This window comes from Lytechinus pictus, chromosome 13 (assembly GCF_037042905.1).
Source record: "Lytechinus pictus isolate F3 Inbred chromosome 13, Lp3.0, whole genome shotgun sequence".
In the NCBI taxonomy this organism is placed as follows: Eukaryota; Metazoa; Echinodermata; class Echinoidea; order Temnopleuroida; family Toxopneustidae; genus Lytechinus; species Lytechinus pictus.
Genome location: NC_087257.1, coordinates 10,489,516 through 10,516,652, shown reverse-complemented (window position 1 = coordinate 10,516,652; position 27,137 = coordinate 10,489,516). Strand labels below are relative to the sequence as shown.

General features: G+C 38.0%; 2 protein-coding genes across 3 annotated transcripts; both read left to right on the top strand.

Annotated features, from left to right (window-relative positions):
- The first annotated feature begins 211 nt into the window (after window positions 1–211).
- Window positions 212–7,485, top strand: LOC135156361 (zinc finger protein 84-like). Its single transcript, XM_064108628.1, has 3 exons — window positions 212–521; window positions 2,115–2,317; window positions 4,654–7,485. The coding sequence occupies exons 1-3, from the start codon at window positions 445–447 to the stop codon at window positions 6,249–6,251; spliced, it is 1,878 nt and encodes a 625-aa protein (XP_063964698.1). The 5' UTR covers window positions 212–444; the 3' UTR covers window positions 6,252–7,485.
- Window positions 7,486–12,150: 4,665 nt separating this feature from the next.
- LOC135156296 (zinc finger protein 260-like) lies at window positions 12,151–26,462 on the top strand. Of its 2 annotated transcripts, XM_064108221.1 has the most exons (4): window positions 12,151–12,279; window positions 18,843–19,062; window positions 20,871–21,073; window positions 23,633–26,462. In XM_064108221.1, the coding sequence occupies exons 3-4, from the start codon at window positions 20,881–20,883 to the stop codon at window positions 25,228–25,230; spliced, it is 1,791 nt and encodes a 596-aa protein (XP_063964291.1). In that variant the 5' UTR covers window positions 12,151–12,279; window positions 18,843–19,062; window positions 20,871–20,880; the 3' UTR covers window positions 25,231–26,462. The 2 variants fall into 2 exon arrangements, with proteins under 2 accessions (XP_063964291.1, XP_063964292.1); XM_064108222.1 differs by lacking the exons at window positions 12,151–12,279; window positions 18,843–19,062 and having other exon boundaries at window positions 20,576–21,073.
- The last annotated feature ends 675 nt before the right edge of the window (window positions 26,463–27,137 follow it).

Below are 27,137 nucleotides of genomic sequence, written 5' to 3'. Positions count from 1 at the left end.
ATTACACCCTAGAGATTGAACATAACACCAAAGAGTGTAAATGTAACAACCAAAGGTGTTGTAATAACACCTATGGGTGTAAAACTAACACCACCAATTTAACACCGGTGTAAAACAACTGGTGTGGTCCTCTATGTACACCGGTTAACACCACAGTTTTTGCTGTGTAGATTATTTAGGTCCCTTATTAGGTGTATTATATACAGTGAATAAGAGTCGGTGCGTATATAGACAGGAAGTCGACTCCTATATTTGGGAGAGGAAAAATGCAATATCCTCGTCCTTTATCTGCCTGGACTTTGTCTTCTATAGTACTACTGTACTTGCGGAATCCTGCTTATATGTTCTACAATTGGATCCGTTTTGGCGCCCTTTCTTTTCAAGTTCGATGGGCCCATAAATATACGCGTACAGAGGTAACGACGCTGCTCAATTGCGAGCTATATGTACTTAAACACGGTTCATCGTTATCGAGACGCCTGCATGGATCTAGGCTTATTTCAAACAAGGACCGACAAAATGTGAGTGTACTATTTCATACAGTTTTTAAGTGCAAAAGTAGAAATATAAAACAAGGAAAAATACGCGCACATTATAATAAAAGCCAATTTTTATATAGCGCTTTTCCAAGAAAATCAAAGCGCGTTACGGCTTATTATTACCCCGGTCATTGGATTCATTTCAATCCCGCACGAAAAGTGCACAATTTCCACTCCCTGGGGAGCATTCCTTGCATTCATCGCAGCCTCGATCATTATGGCGCTGGCAAATTCAAACATACAATATCTTTCGCATCCCACCGGGTACCCATTTAGCACCTGGGTCTAGAGTGGCAAAGTGTGGATTAATGCCTTGCCAAAGGACGCTAGTCGACCGTGGTGGGATTCGAACACACGTACGACCCTCTGTTTACAAGGAGAGATTCAGAACCACGTACTACACCACGGCACTTCCACACAAGCAAAATCCATCGTATCGAAGATAAATCATTAAAATGCGCGAAAAAATAATGATCAGATTGGGAACACCCTAAAAATTTGAATTTTTGTAAGGCTTCCTTTGGTCGGCTCTGTGACAAAAAAGCATGGTGGTAATAAAATTTGAGAAACTGGCGTGGTGTCCTATCACATACTTAATCAACTTGGTTAATTCGAAACTGGTATATTGCATGTATAGTTGGGCTTTCGAAAATCACCGGAGCAGAAAATCGATAGGCCTATGATGTACCGCATGGAAGTTCAAAGCCAAGTGAAATGTTAGGAATATCCATGTTGTTATGATTCAGAACCCTGCTGTATTCGGGTTAATTTGCATAACTCATTCATAATAAAACAAAAAAATCTTATATCAAAGCCTATACTCCCCGCTTTTGTTAAATTTATTTGATTTGAAGTTTGAATCTAATGGATGAAACCTAGCTCATTAATGTATCATGGAATCGTCCTCTCTAAAAATATTTTGATATCGGTTATCTGTTGGGAACCGGTTAAGTCGACGTCATTGGACCAAAAAATCTCTTCACGAAAATATGAATTCTTATTACGGGTGTGGGTGTGAGTTACCTCGATACATTTTGCATGCTGGTTGAATAGCTGCTGTAATTTTGGGGGTACAGTATGGGGTGGATCCCAGACGCGGTCACCATTGTACCCCTGGGAGACTTCTTTTGTTCTTTATGATACCAAAGATAATGGAAAATAATAGACCCAGCTGAATGGAAAGGAGATTTGAGGATTACAGGCACGACGGCCACAATTCGCTTTATCATGTGTTCTTTGTTCTCTATTAGTATAGACCTGCTGTGTTTTTGGTGGCCTAATTTAATGTCCCATTTACGTTGGTGTGTGCGCATGTGCATACTCGACTTGTACTTTATATATAATCTGTGCAATTTACTCTGAACTATAGTTTATCTCCATGTGTGTATAAGCGAAGTGTATACCACCACACTATCTCGATCATGATTTTGATCACATAGTGACGAGATTTGATTTACCCTGAACTGACATGAATTTAGATCCAGCCCATTGTTTTCGCCATCATCGGTATACCTACTACATCTGTCTTCTTCCGAAGTGAACATGTTCTTATGAAGTACTTTTTATTTCTAATAGAATCTCCAACATGAACTACATTAGCAGAGCAGCGGCCTCGGCTGGGCTACCCCGACCATCCGAAGAAGTCGGCTACTTGATCTACTGTCCAACAATGGCAGAATTGGAAGACACGTGTATGAAGGAATTGGACCCTGAAAACGACTTCGAGAAAGATGATAAACTTCACTTGCAGACTATCATTGCACGATCAAGAGTTAAAGGTAATTAAATAGTGTTTTCTGTTAAGCAGCAGCGATTGAATTGAACTAAAAATTGCTAAAATTATAAAAATGTGCTAAAATTGAACTCATTAAAGTTTATCTTTGATAAAAAAAAAACACAGATATTGTACATGGCATTATTATGGTTAGTCGAGTCTGGTAGTGCATAGGCTTCGTACTTTCATTATACCCGAACTTTATATATTTGCCAAAAAGGTTCACTTATATATGTAGTTAAAATAGATAATTATGATAATGCCCGTAATTGATGTAGCTATATCATAATATGATATCCCGATCGTCAATCGAACAACACAGAATTTATACGAATATTAGTAGAATGGAGATAGGATAAACAGCTTAATGTCTATATTTATTTTAGGCTGCGTTTATGCGACCTCAATCCAGAATCATGATTTGAATCATGATTCAAAACACAAACATGAATCACGATATCACAGAATCAGCGTTTAGACGACCTTCATTCCAATGCTGTTCTCCTCAGATTCGGGCCAATCCAGTGCGCATCACTAGTGCGCAGTTTGACAGAGGAAGTTTTTCGCACGTGTTTCGGCTCTCGAAAAATCTTTTGCTTCCAGAATTCAGTCTATACCTAATTTTGTTTAATTCTATCATATAGGGTCCATATGCTTCTATTCATCTTGTTAGTTTATCCAAAATGGTGTTCGGAAGTGAATTTCAGCGTAGATCCAATTTAATATTGACACTCTATACTCAACAACAACTGAGATCATTGTCTGTCCAGTTAATTAATTTACTAGAACTTGAAGTTGAAGACATGACCAAAAAATGAAAAGTAGTGGACGATGCGATGACCAACACAGAACTTGAACATGACAAGAAATGCATGCATAGTACATAATCATGTACATACAATGAGCATATAGAGAGCCTTGAGCTTGGCAAGAGTCAAACCGAAAGTAGCCCGACACAGTGAGGTCATATAATCATGATTCAAATCACGATATCGTTTATTCGAACATTTTCGTACGTGATTCTGCAGAAACGTCTTTCCAAACGCCCCTTTTTTCGTGTTTCATGTTTGTGATTCTAATCATGATTATATTCAATTTCGACTATCGTGATTCTGCAGAATCATGATTTGAATCATGATTCAGATCATGATTCTAGGGTGAAAAAGTGGCGGATAAACGCACCCTTATTGAGAGATGAAAAATAGGCAACTCTTGCTCGGAATAATATTGTTTGAGTTCCATCGATTGAGAGAGACAGACAGGGAGAGAGAGAGAGAGAGAGTCGATGCTCCTAGGGGGAAAAGCACATCTAGGGGAAGGGTGGAAATGAAACTGAGTCGCGTGTCGTCGCATTGCCCTGGGCCATGTAGGCCGAATCAAGTTAGAAGTACAGTGAGTTAAGTAATATAGCGCATCAGATTTTTAAAAAATACAAAAGAAAGGCAAAACAAAAACATTAAAAAATAAACAGGAAACAATGCTATATGCATCCTAAGTTCCATTACTGTCATCCACGATGAGTCGGGCTATCGATAAAGTCTTCATTAATTATACTGGAATATGATTTGTTGTCCTATTGCGTTTTACATCCAATTCGCCAAGTATAGTGAGAGGGGAATTGTTGATCTGGATGTAGTTTTCTTAGTTTTTATATTTATTTCTCTCTTTGATTATTTGTTGTTTTGCTTTAAGCTCGTCAACCCCTTTTTCGGCGGGGGGGGGGGGGGGTGGGGCAGGGACACGCGAGGTACAGTATATGAAAATAAAATCTTATATGAAAGGAATATGTACCCTTAGCGTTAACCAGTGGGCGTATTAGATAACCAGTTTCCTCTAATATCTATCAAACTTATGCCTTATCAAAATGAAAATTTTCGACTCTAGCGTTGTTTGGGTCCTTCAAGTTCCGTAGGCTTGAGTTCTCAATTAATTCATAATGGAGATTTCGCTCAGCTAATTCAAGAACACAGTAATGTATTGAAAATGCCCATCAAATGACAATGAACAGCTGGGAGGTGAAATGAAACAACGGTGTCATATCCTAGGTTTCGGTGGTGACGAAATGTTGCAAATGATTATGTCGGTTGTCCGAAGTTCTTGACGAAACTGCTTTTTTGATTCACTAATCTTCGACAACGACTTCTTTTATGTTCATTATCATGAAGGGCATTTGACAATACATTTTATATGTTCTTGAATCCGTTGCGCTTCGTGGAGCGAAAAACCCTAGTATTGTTTTGGAAGACGGTTGACTGTTGCTCTCCCTAGAAACTAAATTATTTGTTTTTAAAAGCATTAATTCTTATTTCCTGTGTTTTGTTAAAACGTTTCTTTCGGCAGATGAATTTGCAACCATAAGACAGAGCATGACATCGATAGCAGGGGAGTTACACTTGGAAGGGGCATCATCCAGCGACCAAGGTCACCATGAAGCAAACCGTGTTTTAAGAGCAGAAGGTTGTATTAACGCGGTCCGTCCATCACCTCAACATCTGAGTAGTAACATGGTGAATCAAAACTCGTCACATCTTGCATGGGATAGTACAAAGGTCAGTCCATCAAGTTCATCCCAACAACTAGGTAGTAACATCGTGAATCATTCAAGCTCGTCTCAGCATGGAGGTAGTATCAACGGGGTCCGTTCATCAAGTTCGTTTCAACATCTGAGTAGTATAATAGTGAATCATTTAAATTCGTCACATTTTGGGGATAGTACCAAGGTCAGTACATCAAGTTACTCGAGTAACATCGTGCATCATTCAAGCTCGTCTCAGCATGAAGGTAGTATCAACGGGGTCCGTCCGTCAAGTTCGCTTCAACATCTGAGTAGTATAGTGAATCATTTAAACTCGTCACATCTTGGGGATAGTACCAAGGTCAGTACATCAAGTTCCTCCCAACAACTAGGTAGTAACATCGTGAATCATTCAAGCTCGTCTCAGCATGGGGGTAGTATTAACGCGGTCCGTCCATCAAGTTCGCTTCAACATCTGAGTAGTATAGTGAATCATTTAAACTCGTCACATTTCGGGGATAGTACCAAGGTCAGTACATCAAGTTCCTCCCTACAGCTAGGTAGTAACATCGTGAATCATTCAAACTCGTCTCAAAATGGAGGTATTAACACGTTCAGTCCATCAAGTTCACCTCAACATCTAAGAAGTGACTTGGTGAATCATTCAAGCTCGTCTGAACATATAGACAGTAAGGGAACAGTGCGTACCAGTGAGAGTGCGATGGAGAATGTTCGGAAGTGTTCCTTTTGCAACAAGGAATTCAAATACCGTATTCACCTTGAGCGCCACTTACGAACCCACACCGGGGAGAAACCTTTCAAACATTCACTCTGCGATAAGGCGTTCGGGCAGAAGGAGAGTCTTAAGAGTCATTTCGTAACGCACACGGGAGAAAAATTGCACAAGTGTGGCATTTGTGAGAAGCAGTTCTCATTTGCGACAGGTCTTCATTACCACATGAAAGTTCATAATGGAGAGCGCCAACACGAGTGTCCTGTCTGCAAGAAGAAGTTCATTTACAGAAGAGGAGTCAAAAGACACATGATAACGCACACTGGGGAGAAACCCTTTGAATGTTCTATATGTCAGAAACGGTTCACGCAAAGACATGCTCTTACAACGCACATGCGGCATCACACAGGAGAAAGACCTTTTGAATGCTCGGTTTGCCAGAAAAGATTTTTGGCGAAGGTGCATCTCACCTCGCACATGCGCTCTCACACCGGTGAAAAGCCGTTCAAATGTTCCGTGTGTGATAAACATTTTCCACATCCTGGTAATGTTTCTGTTCACATGCGAACACACACAGGTGAACGGCCATACGAATGTAAAGTATGCAAGAAAAGGTTTACACAGAGTTGTACTCTTTCAAGGCATTTGAAAACTCACCAAAATGAAGAGGAGGAAACTAAATCAGATTAACTAGAACTGAATTTAATAATAATGTAGTTTTTATATAGCACATTTTATACCTGTAAGGTTTCGCTTTACAGAAATAAAATTATACAAATATAAATTAGAACAGTGTAAAAACGCTTAAATAACATCACTTAATCAAATGGCTAAATTATGCTTCATTAAAAAGACACGTCTTAAGTTCTGATTTAAATTCAGGCAGCCACCAGCTAGGGGTGTTTCATGAAAGTTATCAAAACTGAATAAATTGTCGGTGCTGACAATATCAGTGAATTCCTTTGTTTTGATTGGCTGAGAGGTACTATGGCCTCTGACTGTTACTATAGTAACTATCGGAGAAATACAACCTGTCAGTACTTACAACTTTTATGAAACGTCCGCAGTATTTTTGGCCGCGCCGACCGTAATAATCCGTTCGAATAATGAGAACTCCAAAATTTCGTTATGTGTACTTACAACAGGTCATATAACTCCATTATTCAAGAAAACATTCGTGTAAATGCAGATAGAATAACTATGGAAGCTAATTTTCAGTAGCTTTAGCTGTGGAGATAAACGAACGTTTCAGTTTTGTAATTGATTTCGATATTTTTATTTTAATTTGTCGTCCCATAACCCAAATGACACACTTGTCGAATAAAGGGGTCAATTCTAACACCCCAAAACGGACCAACCGTTTCGTCGGAATAGGTTCGGATACACATAGAATAAGCATGTTCCCGATTTTTATTTGAAAGTTTGCTTGTAGTTTAATGAAGAGTCACGGAAAATATTCACGCTACACATAATAGAGATTTGTCGCTTGACGACACACGACGAATTAAAGAACATAGAAAATGTATTGCCAAATTTCCTTCATGACAAAGAACAACAATCAGGAATTTTCTGTCGAAAATGTGCGAATTAAAAGAGCAGTTTTATCTTGGACCCTGGACAAACGACACGTTTGTAATTTTTCGTCAGCGTCGAAACTTAGAACGGAATCTGCCCTTCCGATTTTCCAATTTCCGACAAAGACCTCTCTTAAATCTGTCGTGCGCCGCGGAGCAAAAAATCCCTGTTTCCGCGATATTCTCGATTATGAATGCATAGACTTTCATTCAATAAACGCATTTGATTACACGACTAAAATGGAACTTGATAAATGAATTCTTGAATTGGATTTGATTAAATTTACTCTTATATGTTGTAATATTTCATAAATAAAATGATCCTCTTAAAAAATCTTCAAAAAATATATTTTGACGCTTGTTGAATTGATGCTGATCAAGTTTGATGATGCTTTATGCCTATATAAAATATAAAAAGTATGGAAGCTAACTTTGATAAGTAAGACTGTGCCCTGAGTGCTGCTATATAGCCTATAATCTAGGCGGAGGCTGCAGTTATTGTCTTTGCTGTTATGCCGCGAATGCAAGCGATGTGGCAAAGACTACGAATTGTGGCTGTTTCACAACTCGTAGTCTTTGCCACATCAGACGTATCGCTTGCGTTCAGCATAACAACAAAGACAATAACCGCAGCCTCCGCCTATAGATTACAGGCTACAGTGATGGTGCCAGATTATAATAAGACGGTTAAGGGTATGGACAGGAGTCCGTTTAAGAAAGAGTTACAACTATGCCATTTAGTAGTCCAGGATAGGCCCCATAGACAAGGGGTCGAACCTTGTTTTTTTAGATATACAATGTTTTTTTGATGGTTTCTTGTCAATTCGAGGGTGCTGATTCCGAATCTGAATGATGCCACTCTTGTAACCTTGAGCATTTTCCGCACATTGGCAAAATCCAATATGGCCGCCAAAATATGCAAATTACCCATGAAAATCATAAAATTGCCGACACATTAGCTATAAAATGCATGTAGTTGTTGTGCAGAAGTGAAATACCAATTGGAAAAGCGATATTTGACAAAATATTTATTTTATTGATATTCAAAATGGCCGCCATAACCCCTGTATACTTTAGTATGTAGAATATGAATGGGTAAAATATTTTTTCAAACAAGAGCACTATTATTGCATGTGATTGTGACCTGCGAGTGGACTACTGTCTGAAAACATGACTATTAACAAAACTATGTCATTTGTATACTATCTAATGTGATAAATGCTGTATTATGATATTCAAAATGGCTGTCATAGACCCCTTATACTGTGTACAATATATAAAAGGGGACAAATAATTTTCACAACCTTTGAATTTGTTTGACTTTAAAATGCCAATAACTGCGAAATATTGGTGTAGCACTGTCTGACAACAAGGATTTCTAACGAAACATATCATTTCCCTTGCAATTTCGGTAATTATGCTGCATGTTGACATTCAAAATGGCTGCCATAGGCCCTATCTGTATTATGAACAAAGCAAATGGAGAAACTAATTTTCACAAGAGTAAAAACAATAAAATGAATGTAATTGTAATCTATACGAGTGAAATATTGTCTAAACACATGATTTCTGGCGAAACATATCATTTCATTTTTCATGCATGAGATAAATGCTGTATTGTAAAATTTAAAATGGCCCCTATGGGCCCTTACAGTATTATCTACAATGTAAATGGGGACAAATACTTTTGAAAGAATTAGGATTTGCCTGACTATGAAATCCATATAATTCTGTTGTATAAGGAAAATATTGTTTGAAAACGTGATTTTTTTTTAATGAAATATAACATTTCCTCTCCCATAGGTGATAAATACTGTATTTTTACTTTCAAAACGGCCGCACAACCCCCTACAAATTCTGTAATATGCGTATAGGGAAACTAATCATCACCAAAATGAGAACCAAAAACGCACGTAACTATGTGATGTATAGGTAAAATTTGGTCTTGAACATGATTTCTGACTAAATACATCACATAATGGTTGAGAAGGTAATAAAGGCATTACTTTGAAATTCAAAATTGCTGCCATAGCTAGATATTTTGATAATTTTGACAAATTTTTTACTATGAAAATGGCTTAATTTTTATGTAAGTGTTAAGTATTGTCTAAACCCAATGGATTTCTAACGAAATATATCATAGCTTGTGTCATAAAGGTGATGAATGCAGCCTTTTAAAAATGAAAAATGGCCGCCATAGTCCCTTATCTTAATATGTAAAATTTGAATGGGGAAAGATAATTTCCACAAAGAAACATATTGCAGCCATTTTGAAATTTAAATATAGCATTTATCACCTAAATAACATAAGAAATGATCTATTTGGTTACAAAATCATATTTTCAGACGATATTTCACTCATACATGCAACACCATTTAGTCAAGCAAAGCCAAATTCTGTTTAAATTATATGTTCCCATTCACAAAGTACATAATAGGCCTACCGTTAGGGCCTGTAGCGGCCAGTTTGACTTTCAAAATACATTATTTATCACCTACCTGGCAGAATGAATGATATATCTTGTTAGGAATTATGTTTTCAGACAATATTTTACTCTTAAATCACAATTATATGCATGTTATGGTGCTGACTCATGTGAAAATTGGTTTCCCAGATCGATTGCACATAATACAGTCAATGTCTTTTGGCGGCCATTTTGAAAGTTAAAATACAATATTTAACACAAATATGAAACCCGAATAATATATTTCGTTGCAAATTATATTTGAAGACAGTATTCCACTAATTTACCACAAAAAATATTACGTTTTAGTGCCTCACCTTGTGATTGTTTTTGTCCTCTCTCACATCGTAGATCATAATTTTAGGGCCTTTGGCGGTCATATTAAATATCAAAATACAGGGTTTATCACATACATGGCATGTTAAATAATAAATTTCGTTAACAATAATTTCGTTAACAATAACCCTATTTCATAAAGGTACAGCGTCAGCGTCAAGTCCCAAAACAGCGTCAAATTTTCACCTGCAGCGTCAAATTAAATATTTGACGCTGCAGCGCATTTCATAAAGAGTTGACGCTCCAGTAGGAGCGTCAACTTTTTACTGGAGCGACAAGTATGGTTACTGGAGCGTCAAATAGGGTTAAATATTTGACGCTGGTCATGGGGGAGCGTCAAGTTGACACTGTAAAGGGTTTTTCATTGTTAAGAATGGTGTACGTTGTGCTCAGGCATGCCCAAAGGGCTCTTACAAGAGAACAGATATTTAGAGCAATGTCTGTGATAATGCTAATAAAGAAAATATTAATGTAATGCTTTCTAGTAGAAATGCTGTTTCTTTTTTTTGGTTCTACCTACCCCCCAAAAAAAAAAAATCTAAAAATTCCTCCGAAACAGCAAATTTTTCAGTCTTTCCCAGGGCAGGCAAAGGGAAAAAAAGGGAGGCAAGTTATAGACAGACTTTAAAAAAAAAAAAATTGAGAGGATTTTTTTTTCTTGTGGGAAAAAATAGAGGAAGGTAGATCTATTATGTGGAAGTGTTTAATGCAAGGCCTAAATTAAAAAAGCCCTAGGCCATAAAAAAGGTTACACTTCGTAATTCCGAAGGTCCGTAATTCCGAAACACGTAAATTGCCTATACCTCGATGTTCGTTAATCTGAAAACGTAAAAGAGTTCGTTAATCCGAACATTTGTGGCGTTATTCCGAAGGTTCGACAATCCGAAAACGAAATAAGGTTTGATGTTCCGAAGGTTCGTTAATCCAAGAACGAAATAAGGTTCGTTGTTCCGAAGGTTCGTTAATCCGAAAACGAAATAAGGTTCGTTAGTCCGAAAACTAAATAACGTTCGTTAACCATTTCGTTTTCGGATTAACGAACCTTCGGAATTACGAACCCACTTCGTTTTCAGACCAACGAACCTTCGAAATAATGAAGCTTCGGAATTACGAATGTATGCGATAAAAAAATGATTGCTTTTTTTTCTGTTTCTGACTTTCTCAAAAAAAAAAAGTTGTGGCCATGGCATTGTTGAATCCATTTACTGAATGGTTATTCACCGTTGAAACAGATAACTTAAAAATCATTTCCATTTTGAACAAAAATAATCTTTTAAGGTCATTTTCGATGTTTCATGCATAATTAGAGCCTACAAATTTACTTGCTTCAGGGTGATCATACAGCACTGCACCAGCAGTGGGCCGCCGCCTGCCTTGTTGTTGATACAACCTTGCATTACCGACACAAATAGTCAAGTGTGGGACTGGGATTAAACTTGTACGGTAGAAAATTTGTTGAAGGTGAAATTTCGACCGGCAATAATAATAAATTTTCCCCCTTTTTAAAATAATTTTTTCCCTGGCATAGGGCTAAATGAAATCAATTCTCTGAAAACTTACACAATGGAGAAACAATGCTATGCCATCCTGTGACAAATAGATATTTTCTTCTTACTCTCTTCTAGAATTGCAAACTACCGCCATAGAGCCATCACTCTGCTTCAACTGCTAGTCTTATGCTGCAGACCCTGTTTGCAGCTGCTAAATAATAATTTCGCTCCCGAAAAAATTAATAAGCAAAAAAACAATAATAATATTCTCTTTCAATTTTTCTTATTCTAATTTTGCTTCTCAAAGGTGGGGGGGGGGGGGGGGCACGGGCCGGCTGTGCCCCCCCCCCTGGATCCGCCAGTGCTTTCTACCAAAACTTATGACTTGAATTGAAAACAAAAAACTGGAGAGAAAGGGGATTTCCCCCTAATCAGCCTCGTACATGACTATTCAAATAAATAGCTGGAAAGTCAAGCTGACTTTCCAGCGAATGTGCTTTTATGAAATGCAAAGTTGCTAGCATAGCAAGTTGCTAGCATAGCAAGTAAAAGCTGCTATTCTACCAGAGTTGCTATGATAGCAACTTGCTATGATAGCAACTCTTTATGAAATGGGCCCCAGATCCTCGGCATTGACCTCGAGTGTGAATATGATATGGTCAATGCAACTCTGAATTCTGTCCAATACGGCAACGCTGTCTAACAGGGCGCCATCTCACGAAGCAAGTGAGACTATGATTAGCCAATGGAGCCAGATTTCGATTTTTTTTCTTACACCAGTATGATTATTTAGTTGTCATTGGACACTACCGCTACTTAGAGAAGTTTACGCCATATCTCTTCGCCAATCAAGGTAAATCGGCATTCATTAATGACATTTCTTTTACTTGTTTTACGACGGTTTAAGCAAATTGTCAATTATTCTTGATACGAATTTTCCAATATAATAGTTTCAAAGTTGTTATCTAATTCTTATATCACATTGATTGGAAAACATAAAAATTGCTCTCAGGTCGATCCTGTAAATTTTCCTTTATTAAATCCTACCATGCTCTTGCCATGCAGTATTTCATTTCTTTTTGCGCACCGTCCGCTTCTACCAATTTGCCGCGGTCCTCGATCTGCCCCCCCCCCCGCATTTTATAGCGCTGTACTAAAATTTAACAGAACTAAGAAACGATTTAAATTTCTTATTTTATTTTCAATTTCGATGAAATGCCGTAAATGTGCCTATGTGATTTTGTTTCCCTTCCTATTCATATCAACTTCTCAATACGGATTGGATTTAAATGGACATGCATAAATATGTATGCTATTCGAATGCTACATATAATTTAATTAAACCTTACCCGCGGGACCCTACCATGCATGCTTACCGTACCCGCAAAGCCATGCATCTGATGAATGTACACCCTATCTGTACAGTCGTTCTTTATAATACAGCATTGTGCATAACGGTTTGTCCATTGTGCAAACTACTAATTAGCCTGCTCCGTATTTGCTAATTGCCACTTTCCTGAACATACTGATGGAGAGTGTATACTAGCTTTACAATGTGAAATTAATTGAGGACGAGTTCAATTAAGGGACATATACACGGATGCAACATACATAGAGATGGTGCGTTAAGGAATGAAACAAAAATGATATCATTCGGCTAGTATTAATCATTGGCGGCGGAAGCCAAAAATTTTAGGGGGGACCACAAAAAAATTTTGACGAGCAAAAAAAAAAAAAAAGGTCATCAACTAAAAATTTAAGGGGGGACCGTACCCCCACCTAAAATTTAGGGGGGAGGGCACGTCCCCCCCGCTTCCGCCGCATATATGGTATTAATAGTCAGGGCGACCCCGGGGGCGACCGCATGGCTATTTATGTTTATTAACAGAAGTAAAACTATATAGTGTAAAGATCGAGCCAATGAGGGGCTGCGGAACTGTCGAGGGGGAGTGGGGCTATACAGAGCCAAAAGTGACCAATTGCGTTAACAAGAACAGATTCTCAATCTCAATGAATAGGATTATGAATTAACATTCAAGTCACCATGCAAGAATAAGTAATTCCATATTTGTGTTATTTGCCTTTTTCAAAGTGCTTTAATTTTCTCAAAATAAGCTGCATTTGTGCCTGGAGGTCTATATATACAACAGATTAGTAATTTTGCTAATTTCAGGCCTTAATTTCTAGTCAGATTACTTCTAAAGAACTGTCACTAAGATCATCTCTTTCGATGTATGTTAGGGTACTCTTTACATAGATACACGGACACCGCCGCCTCGACGGTCATCATCTATCACGTAGAGGGAGTATCCTTGAATTTTCACAATTTCACTAGTAATATTCTTGTTCAACCATGTCTCTGATAGACACAATACATCAATATCCATAGTTTTCAAATTAAAATTGATTTCATCTAGTTTATCAAACAAACTGCGAATATTGAAATGCGCCACTTTCAAGTTTTAGAGTCTCGAGTGTTTATTGTTTTTCTTAAGTTGTTTAATTGGAAAGTGTTTCTTCTGCGCATCTTTATCGGCACAGCCTTCCTGGCCAGATTTTTAGTAATAGTTGTAGTTTATATTCTTGCAGAATTCACGTTTGTGACCAAGCTCATTACAAAGGTAGCACTTGATTTTTTTTTATCCGGAGTGGCAGTTTTGGTACTTGTGATTTGTTTCTCCGCAATAAAAGCATCCAGAGTAGTTTTGGGAGGAGGTAACATGCGCATAACTCATTTTGTGATTCCATATACTGTAGTTTAGGTTAATTTGATACATCTATGGCAAGTTGCAGATGTGGGTTCTGCATTGTCATGGAGATAGGATGCGGGGGTGATGATAAGGGATGTCTGGAAGCATACAGGTGGAAGATAAAGTTTTACGATTCTCGTGCCTTTGTTAAAAGGGGAATCCAGCCCTGGTCATAAATGTTGTGTTTGAAAGGAGAAAAATAAATAAAACAGCATTGTGAAAGTTTGAAAGCAATCGGACAAGCAATAAGAAAGTTATGGCTGTTTTAAAATTGAGATCCCTAAGACTATGTAGATTTCAAATTGGCAACTGGGTAAGTAAATTATGACAAGGGGCAAGGACAACTTTCCTATAGGCCATGTACTTTATTATCAGTGATTTGTGGTTTTCTCCTAATTACCAATTCCCCTGGGGCAGTAATCTAAATAAAGCCCAGGTAGTATATTGTTTTATGACCTCATGAAAGAAAAATATAATTTGAAGTAAAACTTTTGAAAAAAAATGTCATTTTAGCCATTTTATGTATTGGAGTACATTGAAGAGTAGTCCTTGCCTTACATTACTAAGACATCACATATGCGGCCAATTTGAAGTCTCCATGGTTATAGTGATTACCAATATTCACAGCTTTTGAAAATTCATTACTTTCTTATTGTTTGTCCGATATTGTTCAAACTTTCACCTATCAACTTGATTTTCCTTTTTCCTCTAAAAACAAGTTTTTGTTTGGGTTGGATTCCCCTTTAATTATCGTCTGAGATCGTCTGGAAGATTCGCAATTTCGATCACCATCTGGTTTATCATATTATATAGGCCTATCTCTTTCAGGTCTGAGTTGTATGCCATCATTGCAAAAATGCTGATGCTTATGATGATGGAACTAATCGACATTGCATCTACTGAAGTGCATTCACCTTGGACTTAAAAGGGCCAGTTACTCTATTTTCTTTTCAGTAGTAATCGAGTCAGTCGCTGCCAGATTATTTGATCCAACATGTATGACGACCTCTTTATGCAGGGTCTTTTCAAGGAGATATCACCTTGGTCTTTTCAACCATATTCTTTGTTGGTTCAAACAAATCTTCTATTTTGCACCTGGAAGGGTCTTACAATTAATTATCTTTGTTGGGGACATCGTAGATGGATTAAGAGGCTTTATCATTGAATCTCCTATTGTGAGAACATCACATTGTTGTAGCTTCCTTCTTTCATTCTCAACTGTCTTTGCTAGCATATGAAGTCAATTTCTTTCTTCAGCCTGTAATCTGCCAATCGCTCACAAGATCTCTTTACAATGGCGATTGTTTCTTCTACTTCATCATCAGTGTTATCAAGCAGTAGAGTATCGTATCTGTTGTTTACTTCGACGTTCGGGACAGTGACCTCCATGGAATGAGATGGGCTTTCATTCAGTTGATTAATGTTGCTTTAATTGTGTAGGTGAGGTTAATGACTCTACCGATGACGACATCTGGTCTTTCATCTGAATCAATTGCTTAGAAACATACTCTCTTACAGCCTTATCGGTCCCTTGTGATATTGGTATAGGACTATCAGCAGATATAATGTCGAAAGCCCATGAAATTTGCAAAGTGATAACAAATATTAGAGTTCAGATGAGGGTATAGATCTTGCATATAGGCCATTGAAGATATCCAACTGCCGACAATAAACTAGTTTATAGTAACATATTTGGGCAGTTTATACCGAAAAGAATCATTGCCCGATGACCCAGAGCATTCGTTCATTTTCAGATTCATGATGTAAGTCACTTGATAAAAAGAAGATGATATTGTGTACTATATTAGTTCCATTTTGTTTCGGTACGTACAAATGACTTCAGCTTTACGATCTTATGAGTCCCCTTTATAAGAGGGGAGGTGTTGAAGTAGAACTTACATGTGCTTGGGGGAAATGGGACAGTACGGGGAGAAAATAATGGGACATTTCCCCCTTAGTAATAATAAAAAAATAAAATCAAACGGCAGTCACGGTTTCTAACCTGTCTTTTATCAAACAATTTTATCTTCAGAAGTTTGCACATTTATTAACTTACTAAATAGCATAATATAGGACCTACCATATCTATGTGATATACTTTATTTTACTCACAAGAACGATGAAAAAGCATCTAAGAAGGGATATCAAAAGAAACTCGTTTATAACTTACATGTAGAGCCAGTGGCGTACCGTGGGTCACGGCATTGGGGGGGGGGGGCACCAGAAAATTTTTGAGTCACTTAGTGAGTGCGCTCAGTTGCCAGGTTTACTGACCTAATAGAGACATTTTAAGGACAGTGCCATAAAACAAATATGTATCCCACTGATTAAATAATGCGAGCGCGAAGCGCGAGCTGAAAATTTTTGATATTCAGACCTAAAAAAGGGACATTATAAGCAAATTTTTGTTATGATGATTCGTACCTGTCTCGCTAAACAAACAATGCGAGCGCGAAGCGCGAGCTGAAATTTGTGTATATATTGACCCCAAACAGGGACATTTTAAGGACTATATTTTAGGAATCCATTAGGAGTATACATATCTCACCAATCACCATAGTCATCTTATTCGAGTACCAAGCGCTTGCTGATTTTGTACATCTAAACACATGAAGCAATTGCACTCATTGTAATCATGATTATCAACGGCATCTCCCTAATCGAGTATTGCAAGGACTTTAGAAGGGAAAATTAAAGAAATTCAGACCTAAAGAGGGGCATTTTAAGGCTTTTTTGTAGGAATGCACTAAGACCATACGTATTTTACTAAGCAAATTATGCGAGCGCGAAGCGCGAGCTGAAAATTGTTGGTATTCAGATCAGAAAAAGGGACATTTTAAGGACTGATTTTAGGAATTCATGAAGAGCAGACACATCTCACCAATCCACTGATGCAAACGTAAGCACGGACAAGAAATGTTTAATATTAAGACCTTATAATGGGGCGATCACTTTAAGTAGTCATGAAAACGAAGCATAATTATGTCACTATATAAAACAATAATAACTCGAAGTGCGAGAAATATATTTGGCTTATATTGACTTGAAATTGGGAGGTTTGAGTACAACAGGATGATAAATCTCGTTAAACAGACAATGCGAGCACCAGGAACAATGAAGACATAGGCCCTGAGCAAATTATGTTTCATATAAAGTAATGAAAAAAAAAGTTTCTTATGTAATATAACAAAACATAATTATAATATAACATTTTAATGAACAATAATTTCTTCTTTCCCACTACGTTTCTCTTCCTTTCTCCCTCTTTTTCTCCTTTCCCCCCCTTTTTTTTTTGGCCAGCCGATGGGGGGGGGGGGGGCACGTGCCCCCCCCCATGCCCCCCCGTAGTTACGCCACTGTGTAGAGCTGTAGAGGATACTGATAAACCTGTTTAGAGCTATGTCTGTATATTATATAGGTACATCTTTTTTTTTTACTAATGTAACCGGCTTGCTGATTGGCTGATATTTTTTTTCAAGTTACAAGAGTGTCTCATTTCTCACCATGTCTTATTCAGTTTCTCCCCGGTCTCCCCCTATTCCTAACCAGTTAAATGATACATATAATACCTTTGTTGCCGGTCTCACATAGGCCTTTATAGGCATATACTATACATTCTTATATCGGAATGATGCCAGTTGAGAGTCATATGACTCTGCTTCAAGTCAAAGTGACTCGTCTCCCCCATGCCACTTTGACTCAGTGATTTTCAACCCGATGTCACGCCCTTCCGAATCAATTCGGAATAATTCTCTAACTCGAATAGAGTGTAATAAGCGCCAGTCATATCGATACTGCCGTCTGCGTTTGCAGGGCAGATCAAGAAGTTTCCATAAGGGGGTCAAAGTTCTTCAGAAAATTTGACGAGAAAAAATTAAGGTCCTCACCTGCGTATACGTATGCTCGATATTTTTCACTACAAATGTTTTTTCATGCCGTGGGGGGGGGGGGGGGCAGCCCGTGAATCCGCCTAGCATAATTATACTAGATTTAGATTACATGTACATGTCGGCAGTAGCGTACCTAGGATTTTCCACAGGGGGGGGGGGGGGGGCAAAACCGTCCGCCAAAAAATTGACAAGCAAAAAAAAGGTCTTCAATCACAAAAAAAGGTATTCAAGCTCGTCAGGGGGGGGGGGGCAAAAAGCTCTTCAAGCTCGTCAGGGGAGGGCAAAAAGGTCTTCAAGCTCATCAGGGGGGCAGGGATACGTCCTTTGCATGGGTTGTGACTCGTCAGGGGGGCAGACTGCCGCCCTGCCCCCCCCCCCCATAGGTAAGCAAGGGCATGTCGGTCCATTAGGTGTATATACACTCATTGGCTGGAAACTTTGACAAGCAAAAAAAAAAAAGGTTACCACCCAAAATGTAAGGTCATTTTAACTAATAAAAAATTGACAAGCAAAAAAAGGTTTTCACTTAAATGTGTTATGCGCTATACAAGAACTATTATTATTTCTATTACTATTATGTATTTTTCTCCATCATAAAAGACCAAAAATAGTAAGGGGGACATTTGATATTGTGTCCCCCTACTAGTTTTGGTATAGGGGACGCGTCCCCCCTGGGATTTCCGCCCATGTAAGTCGGTGTGTATAGACAGGAAGTCTTCTATAATTAGCAGAGGACAAAAAAAAATGCAATATCCTCGTCCTTTATCTGCTTACAGGCATTGTCTACTAGTACTACTATACTGTACTTGCGGAGTCCTGTTATGTTCTGCCATATTATTAATGGATCCGTTTTGGCGCCCTTTTCAACTTCGATGGGCCTATAAATATACGCGTACAGAGGGACACGATGCTGCTCAATTGCCGCGAGCTATGTACTTGAACACGTAAGGTTCATCGTTATCGAGACACCTGAATTCAAGCAAGGACCGACAAAATGTGAGTGTACTATTTCATACAGTTTTTAAGCGCAAAAGTAGAAAGATAAAACAAGGAAAAAAATACGCGCAAATTATAGACACAAGCAAAATCCATCGTATCGAAGACAGATCATTAAAATGCGCGCAAAATGATCGGATTGATGGGGACACCCTAAAAAACTGAATTTTTGTAAGAATATAATTTTTCTTTGGTCGGCTCTGGTACAAAAAAACATAGTGGTAATTAAATTTGAGAAACTTGCGTGGTGTCCTATTAACATATCATTCAATCATTGCAATTCATTTAATCAACTTGATTAATTCGAAACTGGTATATATCATAACCTTGTTCATTGAATGAGTGGTATATACTGCATTTAGCTGGGTTTTCGAAAATCACCTGAGCAGAAAATCGATAGGCCTATTATGTACCGCATGGAAGGTCAAAGCCAAGTGGAATGTTAGGAATACCCACTTGTTCACTGCAACCATCCTGTCTGTGGGGGAATCTACAGGTAGGACTATGGTATGCCAATGCTGTACATAGCACACACTTTAAAAAATCATTAAAATATCACTTTTGTGACCAAAATTACTAATTTCCATACAGTTGCAATTTATTTTTCATTAGTAACTTGGGAATAGTTTTTGTATTCACCAGAGCGCTCAAAAACTTGAATTTTGGGCATATTTTTGTGTACGCCCTCTATTGGTGGAAAGTATTATAGTAATATGGCAAGAAAAATTTTATTTTTCAATCTCTATTTTTAATTAAGAAAAAGTAATTTAAAGAATCAAATTTACATAAGAGCCAATTTTTATGATGAATAGCTGTAATGGAAACTGACATTGTAAGAAAAACAAGCATTTGTCCCATAGAAAAAGAGAAAATAAGCCAAAATTGCCACCCTTATATTTTGCCACACATGGAGATGTAACTGAGGACAAGGTTATATCATAACCTTGTTCATTGAATGAGTGGGAATACCCATATTGTTATGATTCAGAACCCTGCTATATTCGTTTGGCATAACTCATTCATAACAAAAGAAAGAAAAGAAGAAAAATCTTATATCAAAGCCTACTCCCTGCTTCTGTTAAAGTTATTTGATTGGAAGTTTGAATCTAATGCTAGCTCATTATGTTTATTTAGAGCATCGTCCTCTCTAAAAGTATTTTGACATCGGTTAACTGTTAGGAACCGGTAAAGTCGACGTCATTGGACCAAAAATTCTCTTCACGAAGATATGAATTCCTATTACGGGTGTGGGTGTGAGTTACCTCGATACATTTTGCATGCTGGTTGAACAGCTGCTGTATTTTTTTTTGGGGTGGGGCGGATCCCAGACGCGGTCACCATTGTACCCCTGGGAGACTTCTTTTGTTCTTTATGATACCAAAGATAATGGAAAATAATAGACCCAGCTGAATGGAAAGGAGATTTGAGGATTACAGGCACGACGGCCACAATTCGCTTTATCATGTGTTCTTTGTTCTCTATTAGTATAGGCCTGCTGTGTTTTTGGTGGCCTAATAATGTCCCATTTACGTTGGTGTGTGCGCATGTGCATACTCGACTTGTACTTTATATATAATCTGTGCAATTTACTCTGAACTATAGTTTATCTCCATGTGTGTATAAGCGAAGTGTATACCACCACACTATCTCGATCATGATTTTGATCACATAGTGACGAGATTTGATTTACCCTGAACTGACATGAATTTAGATCCAGCCCATTGTTTTCGCCATCATCGGTATACCTACTACATCTGTCTCCTTCCGAAGTGAACATGTTCTTATGAAGTACTTTTTATTTCTAATAGAATCTCCAACATGAACTACATTAGCAGAGCAGCGGCCTCGGCTGGGCTACCCCGACCATCCGAAGAAGTCGGCTACTTGATCTACTGTCCAACAATGGCAGAATTGGAAGACACGTGTATGAAGGAATTGGACCCTGAAAACGACTTCGAGAAAGATGATAAACTTCACTTGCAGACTATCATTGCACGATCAAGAGTCAAAGGTAATTAAATAGTGTTTTCTGTTAAGCAGCAGCGATTGAATTGAACTAAAAATTGCTAAAATTATAAAAATGTGCTAAAATTGAACTCATTAAAGTTTATCTTTGATTAAAAAAAACACAGATATTGTACATGGCATTATTATGGTTAGTCGAGTCTGGTAGTGCATGTAGGCTTCGTACTTTCATTATACCCGAACTTTATATATTTGCCAAAAAGGTTCACTTATATATGCAGTTAAAATAGATAATTATGATAATGCCCGTAATTGATGTAGCTATATTATAATATATCTCGATAGTCAATCGAACAACACAGAATTTATACGAATATTAGTAGAATGGAGATAGGATAAACAGCTTAATGTCTATATTTATTTTAGGCTGCGTTTATGCGACCTCAATCCAGAATCATGATTTGAATCATGATTCAAAACACAAACATGAATCACGATATCACAGAATCAGCGTTTAGACGACCTTCATTCCAATGCTGTTTCTCCTCAGATTCGGGCCAATCCAGTGCGCATCACTAGTGCGCAGTTTGACAGAGGAAGTTTTTCGCACGTGTTTCGGCTCTCGAAAAATCTTTTGCTTCCAGAATTCAGTCTATACCTAATTTTGTTTAATTCTATCATATAGGGTCCATATGCTTCTATTCATCTTGTTAGTTTATCCAAAATGGTGTTCGGAAGTGAATTTCAGCGTAGATCCAATTTAATATTGACGCTCTATACTCAACAACAACTGAGATCATTGTCTGTCCAGTTAATTAATTTACTAGAACTTGAAGTTGAAGACATGACCAAAAAATGAAAAGTAGTGGACGATGCGATGACCAACACAGAACTTGAACATGACAAGAAATGCATGCATAGTACATAATCATGTACATACAATGAGCATATAGAGAGCCTTGAGCTTGGCAAGAGTCAAACCGAAAGTAGCCCGACACAGTGAGGTCATATAATCATTTTTTTTTTTTTTAAGATGTTTTATTGTTTTTCTCTCAAATCAAATTTCATATACAATGCAGTTTACAAAGTAATAATTGTAAATAATAATTCGAACAAAATAATCTCTTAAACTCGTATACATTATGCACATCATGAAATAATATTCTAAGACACTGCATCGTACCACTACCAGATGAGTTTAACAAACAAATATCAGAGAAAAAACTTTAAAAAAAAATCATGATTCAAATCACGATATCGTTTATTCGAACATTTTCGTACGTGATTCTGCAGAAACGTCTTTCCAAACGCCCCTTTTTTCGTGTTTCATGTTTGTGATTCTAATCATGATTATATTCAATTTCGACTATAGTGATTCTGCAGAATCATGATTTGAATCATGATTCAGATCATGATTCTAGGGTGAAAAAGTGGCGGATAAACGCACCCTTATTGAGAGATGAAAAATAGGCAACTCTTGCTCGGAATAATATTGTTTGAGTTCCATCGATTGAGAGAGACAGACAGGGAGAGAGAGAGAGAGAGAGTCGATGCTCCTAGGGGGAAAAGCACATCTAGGGGAAGGGTGGAAATGAAACTGAGTCGCGTGTCGTCGCATTGCCCTGGGCCATGTAGGCCGAATCAAGTTAGAAGTACAGTGAGTTAAGTAATATAGCGCATCAGATTTTTAAAAAATACAAAAGAAAGGCAAAACAAAAACATTAAAAAATAAACAGGAAACAATGCTATATGCATCCTAAGTTCCATTACTGTCATCCCCGATGAGTCGGGCTATCGATAAAGTCTTCATTAATTATACTGGAATATGATTTGTTGTCCTATTGCGTTTTACATCCAATTCGCCAAGTATAGTGAGAGGGGAATTGTTGATCTGGATGTAGTTTTCTTAGTTTTTATATTTATTTCTCTCTTTGATTATTTGTTGTTTTGCTTTAAGCTCGTCAACCCCTTTTTCGGCGGGGGGGGGGGGGGGTGGGGCAGGGACACGCGAGGTACAGTATATGAAAATAAAATCTTATATGAAAGGAATATGTACCCTTAGCGTTAACCAGTGGGCGTATTAGATAACCAGTTTCCTCTAATATCTATCAAACTTATGCCTTATCAAAATGAAAATTTTCGACTCTAGCGTTGTTTGGGTCCTTCAAGTTCCGTAGGCTTGAGTTCTCAATTAATTCATAATGGAGATTTCGCTCAGCTAATTCAAGAACACAGTAATGTATTGAAAATGCCCATCAAATGACAATGAACAGCTGGGAGGTGAAATGAAACAACGGTGTCATATCCTAGGTTTCGGTGGTGACGAAATGTTGCAAATGATTATGTCGGTTGTCCGAAGTTCTTGACGAAACTGCTTTTTTGATTCACTAATCTTCGACAACGACTTCTTTTATGTTCATTATCATGAAGGGCATTTGACAATACATTTTATATGTTCTTGAATCCGTTGCGCTTCGTGGAGCGAAAAACCCTAGTATTGTTTTGGAAGACGGTTGACTGTTGCTCTCCCTAGAAACTAAATTATTTGTTTTTAAAAGCATTAATTCTTATTTCCTGTGTTTTGTTAAAACGTTTCTTTCGGCAGATGAATTTGCAACCATAAGACAGAGCATGACATCGATAGCAGGGGAGTTACACTTGGAAGGGGCATCATCCAGCCACCAAGGTCACCATGAAGCAAACCGTGTTTTAAGAGCAGAAGGTTGTATTAACGCGGTCCGTCCATCACCTCAACATCTGAGTAGTAACATGGTGAATCAAAACTCGTCACATCTTGCATGGGATAGTACAAAGGTCAGTCCATCAAGTTCATCCCAACAACTAGGTAGTAACATCGTGAATCATTCAAGCTCGTCTCAGCATGGAGGTAGTATCAACGGGGTCCGTTCATCAAGTTCGTTTCAACATCTGAGTAGTATAATAGTGAATCATTTAAATTCGTCACATTTTGGGGATAGTACCAAGGTCAGTACATCAAGTTACTCGAGTAACATCGTGCATCATTCAAGCTCGTCTCAGCATGAAGGTAGTATCAACGGGGTCCTTCCGTCAAGTTCGCTTCAACATCTGAGTAGTATAGTGAATCATTTAAACTCGTCACATCTTGGGGATAGTACCAAGGTCAGTACATCAACTTCATCCCAACAACTAGGTAGTAACATCGTGCATCATTCAAGCTCGTCTCAGTATGGAGGTTGTATTAACGCGGTCCGTCCATCAAGTTCGCCTCAACATCTGAGTAGTATAGTGAATCATTTAAACTCGTCACATCTTGGGGATAGTACCAAGGTCAGTACATCAAGTTCCTCCCTACAGCTAGGTAGTAACATCGTGAATCATTCAAACTCGTCTCAAAATGGAGGTATTAACACGTTCAGTCCATCAAGTTCACCTCAACATCTAAGAAGTGACTTGGTGAATCATTCAAGCTCGTCTGAACATATAGACAGTAAGGGAACAGTGCGTACCAGTGAGAGTGCGATGGAGAATGTTCGGAAGTGTTCCTTTTGCAACAAGGAATTCAAATACCGTATTCACCTTGAGCGCCACTTACGAACCCACACCGGGGAGAAACCTTTCAAACGTTCACTCTGCGATAAGGCGTTCGGGCAGAAGGAGAGTCTTAAGAGTCATTTCGTAACGCACACGGGAGAAAAATTGCACAAGTGTGGCATTTGTGAGAAGCAGTTCTCATTTGCGACAGGTCTTCATTACCACATGAAAGTTCATAATGGAGAGCGCCAACACGAGTGTCCTGTCTGCAAGAAGAAGTTCATTTACAGAAGAGGAGTCAAAAGACACATGATAACGCACACTGGGGAGAAACCCTTTGAATGTTCTATATGTCAGAAACGGTTCACGCAAAGACATGCTCTTACAACGCACATGCGGCATCACACAGGAGAAAGACCTTTTGAATGCTCGGTTTGCCAGAAAAGATTTTTGGCGAAGGTGCATCTCACCTCGCACATGCGCTCTCACACCGGTGAAAAGCCGTTCAAATGTTCCGTGTGTGATAAACATTTTCCACATCCTGGTAATGTTTCTGTTCACATGCGAACACACACAGGTGAACGGCCATACGAATGTAAAGTATGCAAGAAAAGGTTTACACAGAGTTGTACTCTTTCAAGGCATTTGAAAACTCACCAAAATGAAGAGGAGGAAACTAAATCAGATTAACTAGAACTGAATTTAATAATAATGTAGTTTTTATATAGCACATTTTATACCTGTAAGGTTTCGCTTTACAGAAATAAAATTATACAAATATAAATTAGAACAGTGTAAAAACACTTAAATAACATCACTTAATCAAATGGCTAAATTATGCTTCATTAAAAAGACACGTCTTAAGTTCTGATTTAAATTCAGGCAGCCACCAGCTAGGGGTGTTTCATGAAAGTTATCAAAACTGAATAAATTGTCGGTGCTGACAATATCAGTGAATTCCTTTGTTTTGATTGGCTGAGAGGTACTATGGCCTCTGACTGTTACTATAGTAACTATCGGAGAAATACAACCTGTCAGTACTTACAACTTTTATGAAACGTCCGCAGTATTTTTGGCCGCGCCGACCGTAATAATCCGTTCGAATAATGAGAACTCCAAAATTTCGTTATGTGTACTTACAACAGGTCATAACTCCATTATTCAAGAAAACATCCGTGTAAATACAAATAGGATAACCATGGAAGCTAATTTTCAGTAGCTTTAGCTGTGAAGATAAACGAACGTTTCAGTTTTGTAATTGATTTCGATATTTTTATTTTAATTTGTCGTCCCATAACCCAAATGACACACTTGTCGAATAAAGGGGTCAATTCTTACACCCCAAAACGGACCAACCGTTTCGTCGGAATAGGTTCGGATACACATAGAATAAGCATGTTCCCGATTTTTATTTGAAAGTTTGCTTGTAGTTTAATGAAGAGTCACGGAAAATATTCACGCTACACATAATAGAGATTTGTCGCTTGACGACACACGACGAATTAAAGAACATAGAAAATGTATTGCCAAATTTCCTTCATGACAAAGAACAACAATCAGGAATTTTCTGTCGAAAATGTGCGAATTAAAAGAGCAGTTTTGTCTTGGACCCTGGACAAACGACACGTTTGTAATTTTTCGTCAGCGTCGAAACTTAGAACGGAATCTGCCCTTCCGATTTTCCAATTTCCGACAAAGACCTCTCTTAAATCTGTCGTGCGCCGCGGAGCAAAAAATCCCTGTTTCCGCGATATTCTCGATTATGAATGCATAGACTTTCATTCAATAAACGCATTTGATTACACGACTAAAATGGAACTTGATAAATGAATTCTTGAATTGGATTTGATTAAATTTACTCTTATATGTTGTAATATTTCATAAATAAAATGATCCTCTTAAAAAATCTTCAAAAAATATATTTTGACGCTTGTTGAATTGATGCTGATCAAGTTTGATGATGCTATATGCCTATATAAAATATAAAAAGTATGGAAGCTAACTTTGATAAGTAAGACTGTGCCCTGAGTGCTGCTATATAGCCTATAATCTAGGCGGAGGCTGCAGTTATTGTCTTTGCTGTTATGCCGCGAACGCAAGCGATGTGGCAAAGACTACGAATTGTGGCTGTTTCACAACTCGTAGTCTTTGCCACATCAGACGTATCGCTTTTGTTCAGCATAACAACAAAGACAATAACCGCAGCCTCCGCCTATAGATTACGGGCTACAGTGATGGTGCCAGATTATAATAAGACGGTTAAGGGTATGGACAGGAGTCCGTTTAAGAAAGAGTTAACTATGCCATTTAGTAGTCCAGGATAGGCCCCATAGACAAGGGGTCGAACCTTGTTTTTTTAGATATACAATGTTTTTTGATAGTTTCTTGTCAATTCGAGGGTGCTGATTCCGAATCTGAATGATGCCACTCTTGTAACCTTGAGCATTTTCCGCAAATTGGCAAAATCCAATATGGCCGCCAAAATATGCAAATTACCCATGAAAATCATAAAATTGCCAACACATTAGCTATAAAATGCATGTAGTTGTTGTGCAGAAGTGAAATACCAATTGGAAAAGCGATATTTGACAAAATAT

Bases quoted from the DNA above. Each gene is read 5' to 3' on its own strand.
- LOC135156361 (XM_064108628.1), top strand. From the start codon at position 445: ATGTACTTAAACACGGTTCATCGTTATCGAGACGCCTGCATGGATCTA. The intron at 522-2,114 runs GTGAGTGTACTA...TATTTCTAATAG, and splicing joins CAAACAAGGACCGACAAAAT to AATCTCCAACATGAACTACA. The intron at 2,318-4,653 runs GTAATTAAATAG...TTCTTTCGGCAG, and splicing joins TGCACGATCAAGAGTTAAAG to ATGAATTTGCAACCATAAGA.
- LOC135156296 (XM_064108221.1), top strand. From the start codon at position 20,881: ATGAACTACATTAGCAGAGCAGCGGCCTCGGCTGGGCTACCCCGACCA. The intron at 21,074-23,632 runs GTAATTAAATAG...TTCTTTCGGCAG, and splicing joins TGCACGATCAAGAGTCAAAG to ATGAATTTGCAACCATAAGA.